Source organism: Lagenorhynchus albirostris, chromosome 2, assembly GCF_949774975.1.
Source record: "Lagenorhynchus albirostris chromosome 2, mLagAlb1.1, whole genome shotgun sequence".
Taxonomy (NCBI): domain Eukaryota; kingdom Metazoa; phylum Chordata; class Mammalia; order Artiodactyla; family Delphinidae; genus Lagenorhynchus; species Lagenorhynchus albirostris.
In genome coordinates, this window is record NC_083096.1 from 147,799,343 (window position 1) to 147,811,483 (window position 12,141).

The 12,141-nt window shown below is 39.2% G+C and overlaps 1 protein-coding gene across 3 annotated transcripts in view; it reads left to right on the top strand.

The window, feature by feature from the left end:
* The window catches only part of EFCAB14 (EF-hand calcium binding domain 14), a 37,697-nt gene that overhangs the window by 6,949 nt on the left and 18,607 nt on the right, over positions 1 to 12,141 (top strand). For all 3 annotated transcript variants that reach the window (XM_060140131.1, XM_060140133.1, XM_060140132.1), the window contains exon 3: positions 1,894 to 2,039. In XM_060140131.1, the coding sequence (XP_059996114.1) occupies positions 1,894 to 2,039 (146 nt within the window). The remainder of the gene's footprint in view (positions 1 to 1,893; positions 2,040 to 12,141) is intronic.

A 12,141-nucleotide genomic window follows, 5' to 3' on the forward strand; every position in this document is an offset into this window, starting at 1 on the left:
CTACATTAATTTCGACTGGTAAAATATTCCTACCATATGAGATGAATGTATTCCTGCAAACTGTGTGTAAATCAAATGTTACATTAAAAGCACTTAGCCAAGTCTACTACTTTTAAAGAAATCCTTCACATATTTTTGAAAAGTGAATAAAAATATCTAATTTCTTTTAATAGTTCTGAATTTTCAGGTAGTGGGTTTGCTTACAGTGAGGATACCACCGCCACCCCCTGATTTTTGGGGGGATTTTTTTGTTGTCGAATTTATTTATTTGTTGAGTTTTCTTTGTTTAACTTAATAGGATAACATTAACTCCATTTCATACCATACAGTCATTTCACTGGATAGGCATTTGCATGCTTCTGTGTACGTGGGACTGTGCTGGGCCCTGGGAATACAGGACCCAATAAGACCTGTCCTCAGGCAGCTCTCTGTCAGTCTGATGGAGGGGACAGACAAGTAAATAAGTATAGCACAGTGTGTTCAGTGCTCAGTAGAGTTTGGAGTGGTAAAGAGGTAACGGTGGTCCAAGGTGGGGGCCAGCTCTTTGTGCTGAATCTTGAAAGGAATTAACTAGGCTAAGGTGGCAGAAATGAAGAAGGGGCAAGCCAAGGGCATCTAGGCAGAGAGAATAGTGTGTGCAGTCACTGAGGCTTAAAGAGGTTGGTGTGTCAGGAAAATCAGCTTGGCTAGAAAGTAGATTGAAGTGGTAGCTAAAGTGATGAGAAATATGGTTGGGAGGTAAGCAAAGGCCAGATTTATTTAGTCTCTAATACTTACTGAGTGCCTGAAGTGTGCCAGGTATATTCTAAATGCCAACTCTACAGAAATGAACAAAAAAAAGTCTGGGAACTTACATTTTAGTAAATTATTTTTTATCTGTCCATTATGCCACTTTTTGGTTTTAAAGAAAGCATATGACAACTAATCAGGCAGTCTGTGGCTTTAAAAGAAAGACATAGGTTTTATCCTAGAGGACCAACCACTATCAATCAGTATTTTATTTTCCATGAAAAGGAAAGGATACTCTAAAGAAAGAAGAGAAAGCACTCTTTCAGGCCTCTACCTGCAGGCTGGCAAATCTCTAAACCATCCATGAGATGTTGTTTCCCAAAAGAAAGGCCAGATAATACCCTATACTTCACCTAACATTTTCCTTTATCTTCTGTTTCACTTTGAGCTTTTGGGTTGATTTAAGAAAACACTATTTGCTGTTTATGAAAAAGATTTAAAATCTTCGCTCTCGTAACAGTACTTGAAAGGTGGCAAGAATCTATCTTGCGTTTGACCAATTTGAGATAGAAAAAAAATAGATTTAAACATTTAGAGATAAAACTTAGGATGTCACCTTGAGCATTAATGGAGTAAGGTTTATAAATCTTCATTGACCAGTCAGAAAGCTTCTTAATTGAGCAGGTCAGTACTTAACATTTATTTATCACGTATTGTATGCCTGGCCAGCTGTGTGTAGTGCTTTACAGCCATTCTTTCACTTAAAATATACTTCACAGGATGGTTAGAATTATCACTGTATTACAGGTGAAGAAACTAAGCTCAAAAAATTTGAGTAGTTTGCTCAAAATCCCAGTAAGTTACAGAGTTGAAATTCAAATCTAACTCTCTGCTGACGTTGTTGGTTATCATTTTTAGCCACCTGACTTTAAAAAGTTGTATTGCCAGTAGTGAAATAGCCCCAGTTAAATGGAGCTTTAGTGTTAAAGATATACATTTACGTAAATAAAAGAATAGTGGAGTTGATAGATATGAATTGTCATTATCCTCCCAGAATTAACTTTCATTAATCTATCTTCTTTCCTGCTGTAGGATCATTTTTTCATCTTGGAGCCATGAGGGAACTTTATGGCTATTTATTATTGTTCTTATTTTTGCTTTCAGTGGAATCTAATCAGAAAAGCTCATTCCAAGAAATTCCCAAACTCAACGAAGAGCTACTCAGCAAACAGAAACAACTTGAGAAGATTGAATCTGGAGAGCTGGGATTGAACAAAGTCTGGATAAACATCACAGAAATGAATAAGCAGGTAGCAAAAGTGTGATTCTATTTCTGTGTAAGCTATGAATATTTCATTTTGTCTGTTCAGTATGTATCTGTAAGTATAGGGAACTCACTTCAGATTGTTTTACTTTTTGAAATGGTGCTTTGCATACTGTGATCCCAACACATTAAAGTCAGGTAAAATAGGTAATAGTTATGCATTTACCCAATATTTAAAATGTTAACCCTTTCTGCAGAGGAACAGAGTTTTACCAAGTAGAACAGTTTAGAGGAAGTTAGAAATTCTTGAATCAACTTTTCCTAAGGAACAGTGTAGGTATTAAATTTAAGAACAGTGTCGTTGGGCTTCCCTGGTGGCGCAGTGCTTGAGAGTCCGCCTGCCAGTGCAGGGGACACGGGTTCGTGCCCCGGTCCGGGAGGATCCCACATGCTGCGGAGCGGCTGAGCCCGTGAGCCATGGCTGCTGAGCCTGCATGTCCGGAGCCTGTGCTCCGCAACGGGAGAGGCCACAACAGTGAGAGGCCCGCGTACCGCAAAAAAAAAAAAAAAAAAGAAAAAAAAACAGTGTTGTCTAACGCCCAAGAAAATTGTTTTTATAATGAGAGCTTATTTTGTTTAATATAGTTTACAAACTTACAGCCTTGGGGTGTAGTGCTATATGCTGTACTAAAAACTTATCAGCAGCTAATGGTGAGTATTATTGTAGAATAGCATTGGAGGAAATGGCAGAGTTGGTTAAATACCTTGACCAGGCAAGAAGGACTAGAGCCAAAACTTTTCCAGTCCCTAAATTGGCCAGATCTCACATTCATTCCGAAAGAGAGACTCTGCCAGAGGAAAAGAGCGTATTCAGGAGATGTTGATGCAGCATTGTCAGGATTCAACAGTCAAACCTGGTGCTTATATGAATAAGGTGCTGCAGTTGCCACTTGGTAACTATAGCCCCTGTTCTCAGTTTCTGTGGCTTAGTTAAGAAAGACGTGTGCGTCGAGAAGAAAACTCAAGTCCCAAGTGAATGGTACACCCACAGAGTGCTTAAAAATAGTTTTGTCATCCCTGTCGGGGCTAAGAGGATATTCTATTCTCAGAGTGGAGTCACAAAGTTCAGAATCAGCCAGGGCAGAGAGCACCGTGCTAGAATAAAGTGCTTGCCATTGTTTTTGAAGCTACCCCCTCCTTTCAGCAGTAGTTTGGGAGTGGGGCGGTTCAGCACTTGCGACCAGAGATCAGTAGCCTGGGGCAGAAGCTTTCAAACTTTTTCCTGGAACCCACAGTAAGAAATATTTTCCATCATTACCCGGTAAACACATGCATACATGTATGTAACTGAAATAAAAGTTTCTGAAAACAGTCACTTGTCCTTAATATTATGCTGCCTTATGATATTTTATTATTTTTTATTCAGTTCTCTTTCATTTTTAAAAAGTATTCGTGAAATAATTGATGGGTTGCAGCACCTAGTATTTACTAGTTATCATTTAGCCTTGGACTCTGAGTTATAAGGGAAAAGCAGGTATTCACTCCGTTTTTACAAGAAAAATAGGATAAACTGTGGTCTTGCTTGTATTCACAGAGCAAATGAGCAGTTTGTCCAGAGAGTAGCTCAGGTGAAAGTAAACCATCATGAAGCACTGAGAGACAATTAGCGTCTCTCTCTGGGGCAAACTGTGGGCTCTTTATAGTAGCCAGTCATGGAGTTTACCGTTCTGAGGCATCTCATTACACCAGAAGGTTGTATATTGTGTTCTGAGCTTTGAGCACAGTACTGATGATGATGGTAACTGCCACTCATTAAATGCCTTCTTTATGCAGGCCCCTATTAGATGTACTACGTATGAGATCTCCTTTTTCGCTTCTATAACTCTGTGAAGTAGGAGGTGCTATCTCCATTTTATAGATTAAAAAACTAAGGCTCAATGAGGTTAAGTAGTTTGCCCAAGGTCAACAGCTGTGTAGCAGTTCTAACAAAATATTCAAGTTGTAGGAACCTGTTTTCTTTCCAGTTTTCTACTCTGCCTTCCATCTTTATAACCTCTAAAGGACACAGTAGGTGCTTAGTAGATAAAGCTGAAAGGATGTGAAGTCGAGTCCCTGTCAGGGCTCATAATCATTCATCATTGATGATTGTCTGTTTTAGTAACTTTTTTACTTACTATTTAAAGAGCACTTAATTTTAACCCCAAAGCAGCATTTCAGGCTTTATAGTGTAAAATGGTCTAATAAAATGGTCTACAGTAGCTATTTTTAATTTCACTAATGAAAAGTCATGTAATATGCATGAAAGTCATGACTCATCTTTTGGCTGGAATGTGGGGGATTTTTCCTTAATGGTTTGTACCTAATTCAACTTTTTAGACTCTTTGAATTGCAATGTGTGACTTTAGAGATAAGTTCTATAACACTTGAATCCATTCTGACATGCTATGCTAGAATGTGTCTATCAGAGACCAAAGCAGTCCCAGATATCAATAATGGGAGAGTGCCCCTTGTCTCTCTATTCTAGTTAAACATGTAGCTTTGCTGTAGTTTCCACAGATTTGGGCATTATTCTACCCAAGAGAGGAATGCTGAAAAATGGAATCCAGCTTTGCAGTTTCTGGGACTGTAGCTGTGTCCTACTGACAGTGTGTGGTCCAGGTCTTATAAGTGAGTAAGAAATCCTAAGTGTTGCCTGGTAATTGGAGCACTAGTGGTCAGCCCTCCAGAGCATACTCTTTCTGTGAGGCAGCTGATACCCTAGGCCTAGAGCGTTTGGGGCATGGGGAGAAGTGGAACAGCACCTCACCTTACATTGCCTCGGCTTTCAGGCTGCCAGCCACACTGGCCATTCGTGAAGCCATTACCATTCTTGAGGTACCTGTGACTAGCATCTGGCTCTGCCACAGCCTCAGGATAGAGCCGTACCTGGGAGAGTAGTTTCTACCCAGATTGTTCCACCTAAGAACACAGCTTGTTGTCCCTTTAAGCTCTGGCCAGTTGTCAGTGGAAGGAGTTGTTCCCTCAGGTGAAAAAAAGGGAACCACACAATTGATAGGTCATTTGGAATAATCATATCCTTGCCCATCAAGTTGGTGTAGAGCCAGTTGTGTACATGATTTGGGGCTGAGTAAAACACACATGGGGGAGACCCCTTCCAAGTACTTTATGATTGAGCATGTTAAGATACTCTTCGAAGGCCCAGTGGAGGGCATGGGGAAAGGGCCAGCCAAGGAAATCTGTCACACCCCTTCCAAAGCTTTGTGATGTGTTTTCCTATGTGTATATTTCTTTCCCACCTTTTGTCTTTAAAATTTCATGAGTAATAAGTGAATGTATTCTTATATAAGATTTAATAGTAAAATACACATAGAACTCTTACGAAAACTCCCCTTCAACCCCATCTCTGTATGTACCCCCATCACACACAGATACACGCACATAACACACATTCCCTGTCCCCATAGTTCTTCGCTGTCAATAGTCTGGGCTACATTCTTACAGTCCCCTTTATATGCATTTACAGAATTGTAATAGCTTTTGATATGAATTAGCTTTTAGGTTAGCGTGTGCACATGCACACGCGTGTGTGTAACTAAATGGAGTCATTAGGTATATATTCTACAGCTTTCTCTGTTTACTCAATATATCTACACCCTTAGTGTTAAACATTTAGATGTTTCTAGAGTTTTGCTGTTACAAATAAGAAAGCAGTGAATAGTCTTGAGCGTACATCTCTATGCTGGTGAGCATAAAGTAATCTTTTTTTAATTTGTTTTCTTTCAGTTTTATTGAGATATAATTGATATACAGCACTGTATAAGTTTCAGGTGTACAGCATAATGATTTGACTTACATACATCATAAAATGATTATCACAGTACATTTACTGAACATCCATCATCTCATATAGATACAGAATTAAAGAAGTAGAAAAAATATATATATTTGTCCTTGTGATGAGAACTCTTAGGATTTACTCTCTTAACTTTCATATATAACGTACAGCAGTGTTAATTAAGTTTATAATGTTGTACATCACATCCCTAGTACTTATTTATCTTATAACAAGAAGTTTGTACCTTTTGACCACCTTCCTCCCACTCCCCCTCCCCTCACAATTCCCCCCCACCCCACCTCTGGTAACCAACGACAAATTTGGTCTGTTTTTATGAGTCTGTTTGTTTTTGAACTATAATTGACCTATAATACTGTTAGTTTCTGTTATACAACATAGTGATTTGATATTTATATACATTTCAAAATGATCACCACAATAAGTCTAGTTACTTATGCCACCATATAAAGATAATACATAGTTATTAACTGCATTCCCAACACTGTGCATTTCATGCCTGTGACTCATTTATTTTTCACCTGGAAGTTTGTACCTCATAATCTCCCTCACTTAGTTCTTTCCTTCCCCCACGCCTCCTCCCCTCTGGCAAACACCTGTTTGTTCTCTGTATCTGTAACTGTTTCCAATTTGTTATGTTTGTTCATTTGTTTCTTAGATTCCACATATACGTGATATCATACAGTATTTGTCTTTCTCTGTCTGATTTATTTCACATAGCATAACATCTTTTGGGTCCATCCATGTTGTCACAGATGGCAAGATTTTATTCTTTTTTATGGCTGAGTAATATTCCATTTTGTGTGTGTGTGTGTGTGTGTGTGTGTGTATCATACACACCACAACTTCTTTATCCATTTATCTATTGATGGGCACTCAGGTTGCTTCCATATCTTTTCTATAGTAAATAATGCTACAATGAACATAAAGGTGTATATGTCTTTTCTAATTAGTGTTTTCATTTTCTTTGGATAAATACTCAGGAATGGAACTGCTGAATCATATGGTAGTTCTGTTCTTTATTTTTTTGAGAAATCTCCCTGCTGTTTTCCATAGCGGCTGCACCAATTTACATTCCCAGTGCAAGAGGGTTCCCTTTTCTCCACATCCTTGCCAATACTTGTTATTTGTTGTCTTTTTGATAGTAGCCATTCTGACAGGTATGCGGCAATATCTCATTGTGGTTTTCATTTGCATTTCCCTGATGATTAGTGATGTTGAACGTCTTTTTATGTGCCTGTCTTCTTTGGAAAAAAGTCTGTTCAGATCCTCTGCCCATTTTTTAATTGGGTTGTTTGTTTTTTAGATGTTGTTGTATGAGCTCTTTGTATATTTTTGAGTATTAACCCCTTGTCAGATACATCATTTGCAAATATCTTCTCCCATTCAGTGGGATCCCTTTTTGTTTGGTTGACAGTTTCCTTCACTGTGTAAAAGCACTTTAGTTGGATGAAATCCCATTTGTTTATTTTTGCTTTTGTTTCTCTTGCCTAAGGAGACATATTCAAAAAAGTATTAACAAGACCAGTGTCAAAGAGCTTACTACCTGTGTTTTCTTGTAGAAGTCTTATGGTTTCAGGTCTTTACATTTGAGTCTTTAATCCATTTTGAATTTATTTTTGTTCATGGTATGAGAAAGTAGTCCAGTTCAGTTCTTTTTCACATAACTGTCCAGTTTTCCCAGCTCCATTTATCAAAGAGGCTGTCTTTTCCCCATTGTATGGTCTTGCCTTATTTGTTGTAGATTAATTGCCCAGATAAGTGTGGGTTCATTTCTGGGCTCTCTATTCTGTTCCATTGATCTATGTGTCTGTTTTTGTGCCAGTCCCATACTGTTTTGATTACTGTAGCTTTATAGTATAGTTTGAAATCAGGGAGCATGATACCTGTAGTTTTGTTCTTTCTCAAGATTGTTTTAGCCATTTAGAGTCTTCTGTGTTTCCATACAAATTTTAGAATTATTATCAGCTCTCTATTCTGTTCCATTGATCTATGTGTCTGTTTTTGTGCCAGTCCCATACTGTTTTGATTACTGTAGCTTTATAGTATAGTTTGAAATCAGGGAGCATGATACCTGTAGTTTTGTTCTTTCTCAAGATTGTTTTAGCCATTTAGAGTCTTCTGTGTTTCCATACAAATTTTAGAATTATTTGTTCTAGTTCTGTGAAAAATGCCATTGGTATTTTGATATGGATTGCATTGAATCTGTAGATTACCTTGGGCAGTATGGTCTCATTTTAAGAATAATTTTTCCAATCCATGAACACGATCTACCTTTTCATCTGTTTGTGTCGTCTTCAGTTTCTTTCATCAGGGTCTTACAGTTTTCCAAGTACAGGTCTTTTACCTCCTTAGTTAGATTTATTCCTAAGTATTTTATTCTTTTTGATTTAACAAGTAACCTTTAGGATAGATTTCTAGAAATGAAATTGCTGAATTAAAGGGTGTAAATGTTTCAAATTGTGACAGATAATCCTAGATAACCATCTAACAAGTCTTCTCCAATTTACATTTCCATTAACAGTGCATGAGAATACCGATTTCCGTATGTGCTTTTCAGACCTCAGTGTTATTCATATCTTTTTAAGGGCATGTGTTAAAACCTCCTTGATGTAACTGCTGCTCTTAAGAGGTTTATAGTTTGCTGAGAGTATCTCTCTGGAGCTGAAGTTTCTCACCCATTTTATTTTTAAATGGATAGAGTTGGAATGTTGAAGATTAGTCTGAGTATTTTGGAGCACTTATGGAGAATTGCATGTTTAAGTGCTTATTAAATTTCATTATTAAAGAGCTAACACTTACTTGGTATTTTGTTTGTATCAGGTACTGTGCTGAGAGCTCTAGATATGTATCTCATTTAAGCCTCATAGCCTGTATTAGTCATCTGTTGCTGTGTTACTTTTGTCCCAAAGCTTAATGACTTAAAACAACAAACATGTATTATCTCACAGGTTTTCTGGGCCAGAAATTTGGAAGCAGCTTAGTTGAGTTGTTCTGGCTAGGATCTCTCTAAGGTTGCAGCTAAGATATACGGCCAGGGCTGCATATCTGAAGGCTTGACTGGGACTGAAGCATCCTCACTCATATGGCTGTTGGCAGGAGGTCTCAGTTTGTCCCACCATGGCTTCTCCATGGGGCTGCTTGAGTGTTATCACAACATGGCAGCCGGCTTATCCAGAGTGAGTGATCCAAAAGAGAGCAAAAAGGAAGACAGTGCTTTTTTATGACCTAGTTTTCAAAGTTGCCCATTGTCACTTGCACTTTATTCTGTGGGCCAAAAGTGAGACACTCAGTGCAGGCCACGCTCAAAGGAAAGGGAATTTGTGTCCACCTCTTGAAGGGAGGACTATCAAAGATTTTGTGGACATATTTTAAAACCATCACACGTCCCTATGAGATGGTTGTTGTTATACCATGCTACCAGTGAGGAAAATGAGTTCACACTTACGTAGCCTTATCTCCTACTTCCTAGACTCTACCCTCTACTCTGCTTGGTCTACCCTTCTCAGCGTCCATCCCAGACACAGAGTGTTCATTCTTAGCCATTCATTCATTTGGTAGATGCTTATTGAATGCCTGTCTTTGTGTCAGGCGTATTATGGAAAATAAAACAGACATGGTCCTTGATGACATGGAGCTTACAGTCTAGTAGTGGAGGAGAGAAACCTTAATTTAAAATCACACACATAAATAAATCATTGTCGCTCTGAGAAATGCTATGAAGGAAAAGTATTCCTGGGCCTATTCTTGCTATTGCTCCCTACCTCTTCCCTGATGCCACACTCACCCTTCTAACCTAGAAAGGATAGCTGATTTATTTCTATATATAAAACTCTTACTTCTCTCTCAGAGTCTGATTTGAGTCCTGCTTCAGTGAAGCCTGTCCCTTTCAACCTGCACTAATATTTTCTTAGACTGTATTCAGTATCACATTTAGTACTTGTTTCTTTAATGTTACCTATCTACTTCTACCTCTCCCTCTCCCTCCCTCCCTCTCCCTCTCCCTCTCCCTCCTCCTCTCTCTTCCCCTCCCCCTCTCCCTCCCTCCCTCTGCCTCTCCCTCCTCCTCTCTCTTCCCCTCCCCCTCCCCCTCTCCTTTTCTCACTCATATTTTGCTCCTGCCCCCCAGGCCTTCTTTCTATTCTTCAAATATGCCAAGCTCTTCCCCACACTGGGACCTTTGCCCTAGCAGTTCCCTCTGCCCTGAAATGTACTTCTTTTTATCTCTCTCTCTGGTTAATTCCTATTATTTAGATCTCAGTTTAAATTTCATCTTCTAATAGAGGCCCTCTCTGGCAGTCCAATCTAAAGTAGCTACCCTGTCACTCATCGTCACCTTATTTTTTTTCACATCTTTATTGGTGTATAAATGCTTTACAATGTTGTGTTAGTTTCTACTGTACAACAAAGTGAATCAGCTGTATGTATACTTATATCCCCATATCCCCTCCTTCTTGAGCCTCCCTCCCACCCTCCCTATCCCATCCCTCTGGGTCGTCACAAAGCAGCGAGCTGATCTCCCTGTGCTGTGCAGCAGCTTCCCACTAACCATCCATTTTACATTTGGTAGGGTATGTATGTCAATGCTACTCTCTCACTTCATACCAGTTTCCCCTTCCTCCCCATGCCCTCGAGTCCGTTTTCTACCTCTGCATCTTTATTCCTGCCCTGCCACTAGGTTCATCAGTACCGCTTTTTAAAATTCCTTATATATGCGTTAGCATACCGTAATTGTTTTTCTCTTTCTGACTTACTCCACCCTGTATGACAGATTCTAGGTACATCCACCTCACTACAAATAACTCAGTTTCGTTCCTTTTTATGGCTGAGTAATATTCCATTGTATATATGTGCCACATCTTTATCCATTCATCTGTTGATGGACATTTAGGTTGCTTCCATGTCCTGGCTGTTGTAAACAGAAGTCACCTTATTTTCATTTTCCTCTAATGTATCCCGCTATCTAATTTTTCTTATATCAAATTGTCTGTCTCTTTGTACTAAAATGTAAACACCAAAGATCACTGACATCTGTGTTGTTCACCACTGGAATAAAATAGGGCTTAATAGATATTTGTTGCAGGAATGAATGAATGAGTGGGTGAATGAAAGGAAAATGGTCTGACGCCCCTGAACACATCCCTCCTAAAAGGAAAGAGGGAGAAGAGTTCCAAGGCTCCTCACTGCACTCCGTTGTTCAGAACACGCTGGGGCTCACTCCAGGAGCTCTCCTTAAACACTGTACACAGTACTTATTACTATCTAATACTTTGCTTCTTTGTTCTTCTGTCACCTCCTACCAGGATGTAAGCTCCATGAAAGCAAAACCTCACGGTCTTATTTGCCACTTTCGCCACAGTTCTGGGCACAGAGAAGGTGCCAGACATTTGTTGAAGAAAAGAATAAGGGGTCAGGTTTACTTTGTCTTGTATCCATCTGATGCCTACCACAGGGTTAGGCATGTCACAAGGGCCCAGAAACTTTCATGGTTACTCTGTGAGGCCATTCTGAATATAATTGCTATTGGTACATCTGTGTCCTCATCCTAGAACTTGGGACAGGAAAGCAGTGTGGAACCAAGTTTTGAGCCACATTGCAAGGTTTTTAGAATATGATCTCTGCAACCTGAAACTGAGTATTACACAGGTTCCACCAGTCCTCATTCTAGAGAGAAGTCCAGCTATTTAGAATTTTACCCATAAATAGCAGAAGGGAAGATACTTTTTATTTTGATTCAATTCCTGTTTTAATACATTCAGTCAGCCAGTAGGTCAGTGGGTATTTATTGAGCCCCTTCAGGGTACAAAGTAGTGCTTTGGTTGAGCTATTGAGTTTGAAATATTAATCACATTGTTAAACCAAAACTAAATCCCCAAGCAGTTGAAAGTGCCATTCAAGTTGTCAGGGTTCAATTGCTGTCAACTGCATATTGTGATGTTGGGCTTTTACTTTTAATATATGTTCCCACTTGGGCAGAAACAAAAGTTCAGCAAATAACTGAGGTGGTATTTTTTACCAAAATAAAATCTTTCAGAGGTCCTTGATCATTAGCTTTCTTCCTGTCCAGTTGTTGAAGGATTGTGTTGTAATTACTGCATCTTTTGGGTAATTTAAGATTTTTGCATCTTGTAGCTGCCAGGAGTGGGGTAAAGAATAATGCCTGCCTTTCCCTCCTTGGCACTGGTATTTAAACTGGGCAGGGAGAGGAGGGGTGTTATTGCTTCCTCCCACATCTCAAGTCTATCCAAGGTACTCTGCAGAGTTCTTCTACTCCTGTGACCTGACCGGGCAGAAC